Raw genomic sequence first — 2,461 nt, forward strand, 5'->3', positions numbered from 1 at the left:
GAAGCGGTTCGTGGAGGACTTCCGTGCGGAGATGGTTCATGAGGGCCTCATGACGTTTCGGCTGTCAGATTGCAATGTTTCGAGCACGCAGGTGCCTCCGGTGTTCAGTGGGGCGGCCTTCCTAATGAATGATAGCGCTGTAGCACAACGTGTGTTTGTCGACTTGGGCGCCGGCTTTGATGTGGGGTGTGCTCTTGAGAGTAACTGGTGGGAGCGAGGTGGGCTCAGTGTGTTTCCTCTTTTCTCGACTCTCGGCAGTGCCCGTGCTGCCCTGCAGTCGGAGCTGCAGTCACGGCACGTTCATGGGGTTGCGGGTGTTGTGACGGAGGCGATGCTGGGCGTGGAGGGTGTGGCCTTCCTCGACCCGCTGCAGCTCGAGCCGCGGCTGAACAGGTTCCGCCGGCACGTGATCCACCCGTCGCCGACGCTGGAGCAGCAGTTCTTCGTGCTTGCGGAGTACCTCCGGGACACGGGTGTCCACGCGGTGGTCCGCGGCGAGGAGGCGGCGGCGGTGGCGGAGGTGCTGCGGCGGTCGCTGGTGACGTTTGGGGGGTCGCTGCGGTCCGCGACGCTGCTGGCCGGCGGCGACGCGCTGGCGGAGCACCTGCCGGAGGCGGGCGACGTGTTTGTGGCGGGCCTTGCGGCCGGCGACGTCGCTGCGGCGGCGCGGCACGTGGCGTCGCACGACGGCGTGCACGTGTTCGTCGCGTTCTCCGAGTTTGCGCTGCTGCACGCCGACTTCGTCGCCGCGTTTGGTGGCGGTGCAGGCGGCGCCGACCGCGTTGTGTTTGCGACGAGCCTGCCGCACTGGGGCGACGCGAACCCGACGTCGGAGACCGCCCGGGAGTTCCTCGCCGCTGTGCCCAACGCCACGCAACGGACGCCGCTGGCGCTGATGGGCTTCGCCGCCGCGCAGCTGCTGCGAACTATTCTCCCCCGCATGGACAAGGTGGGCGCTGAGCGGTTGGCTGACTTCTTCTACAAGAACGTTGCCGTCACCGTGAAGGACGTGCTGTACGGCTCCTTCGTTAACGGCACGGCGTGCGCTGCGGCTGCGGCCGGCGGTGCTGGGTGCGGCAAGAACCACGGGGCAACGCGCATTTCTGTGTGGTCGCTTGCCCGTGCGCTGAACCCCGCCGTGCCCGTGCTGCACCCCGCCGTGACCCCGACGATGGAGTACGCGAAGCCCGTTGCGCGCGGACTGACGCGACCGCAGCTGATCGGCGTCGTCGTCGGCGGCGTCGTTGGCGGTCTGCTGCTTGTGGGCGTGGCGGCTCTGCTGCTGCGCTTCTGCCGCGACTCGCGCGACAACGCGAATGCGCCGAAGGAGCCGACGGACCCCGTGACGCTCGTGTTCACCGACATCGAGAGCAGCACGGCGCTGTGGGCTGCGTGTTCGGAGTTGATGTCCGACGCCGTGGCGACGCACCACCGGCTGATCCGCGCGCTGATTGCGAAGTACCGCTGCTACGAGGTGAAGACGGTCGGCGACTCGTTCATGATTGCGTGCAAGAGCGTGTTCGCGTCGGCGCAGCTGGTGCGGGAGCTGCAGCAGGTGTTCGTGCGGCACGACTGGGGGACGGGCGCGCTCGACGAGGCGTACCGCAAGTTTGAGGAGGGCCGGGCGGAGGAGGACGCGAAGGAGGAGTACGTGCCGCCGACGGCGCGCCTGGACGCCGCGGTGTACCGGCAGCACTGGAACGGCCTGCGGGTGCGTGTCGGGGTGCACACCGGGGTGTGCGACATCCGGCGCGACGAGGTGACGAAGGGGTACGACTACTACGGCGACACGGCGAACATGGCGGCGCGCACGGAGGTCGTGGGGAACGGCGGGCAGGTGCTGCTGACGCGTGCGGCGTACATGTCGCTGAGCACGGCTGAGCGGGAGCAGGTGGAGGTGACGTCGCTGGGCGCGGTGGCGCTGCGCGTGGTGCCGAGGCCGGTGGGGATGTGCCGGCTGGACGCCGTGCTCGGGCGCACCTTCGCCGCGCTGCGCCTTGACCGTTTGATGCCGGAGCTTGACGCCAGTGACTGTGACGGAAATTCCTCCGATTTTTTCTTTGCAGCACGTTTTATGACGCCTCCGTCCTTTTCGTTTCGTGTTTGTCGGGCCCGTGCGTTCCCCGCCCTGCGTGCCGGTGTTCTTGCGTCGCTCTGCGCGAGGTGGCGCGTGCGTGGGGATGAGCGGGGGGTAATGTCCTGCGATGAGCACTGCGGTGCGCTGGTGGAGGTGCTTGCGCGTCGTGTCAGCCGCGTTTATGGCCGCAGCTTGGAGCCGAGAGCGCCGGTTGCTTTTCTGGGGTCTGCTGCTTCTTAGACGGGATCGGTGCGTGCGGCGTGTGGGGGGCAGAGCGTTTCTTCAGTGTCGCAGCTTTGGGCCGCGGTGTGTTCCCGGTCTGGAACTTAATTGCGTCCCCGAGTGGGTGCGCTGCTCAGGCACCACAGCAGCTGTGTGCGCCCC

At 67.7% G+C, this 2,461-nt stretch overlaps 1 protein-coding gene across 1 annotated transcript; it reads left to right on the plus strand.

The window, feature by feature from the left end:
* Tco025E_10014 (esag4) lies at positions 1-2,317 on the plus strand (the record flags this gene model as incomplete). The annotated part of the gene is made up of 1 exon (XM_029376807.1): positions 1-2,317. A coding segment is annotated over one exon (2,317 nt), but the record flags the coding sequence as incomplete, so codon positions are not given.
* Positions 2,318-2,461: the final 144 nt, after the last annotated feature.

Source organism: Trypanosoma conorhini (genome assembly GCF_003719485.1).
Source record: "Trypanosoma conorhini strain 025E chromosome Unknown Tco_14.4_contig_01412, whole genome shotgun sequence".
Classification (NCBI taxonomy): Eukaryota; Euglenozoa; class Kinetoplastea; order Trypanosomatida; family Trypanosomatidae; genus Trypanosoma; species Trypanosoma conorhini.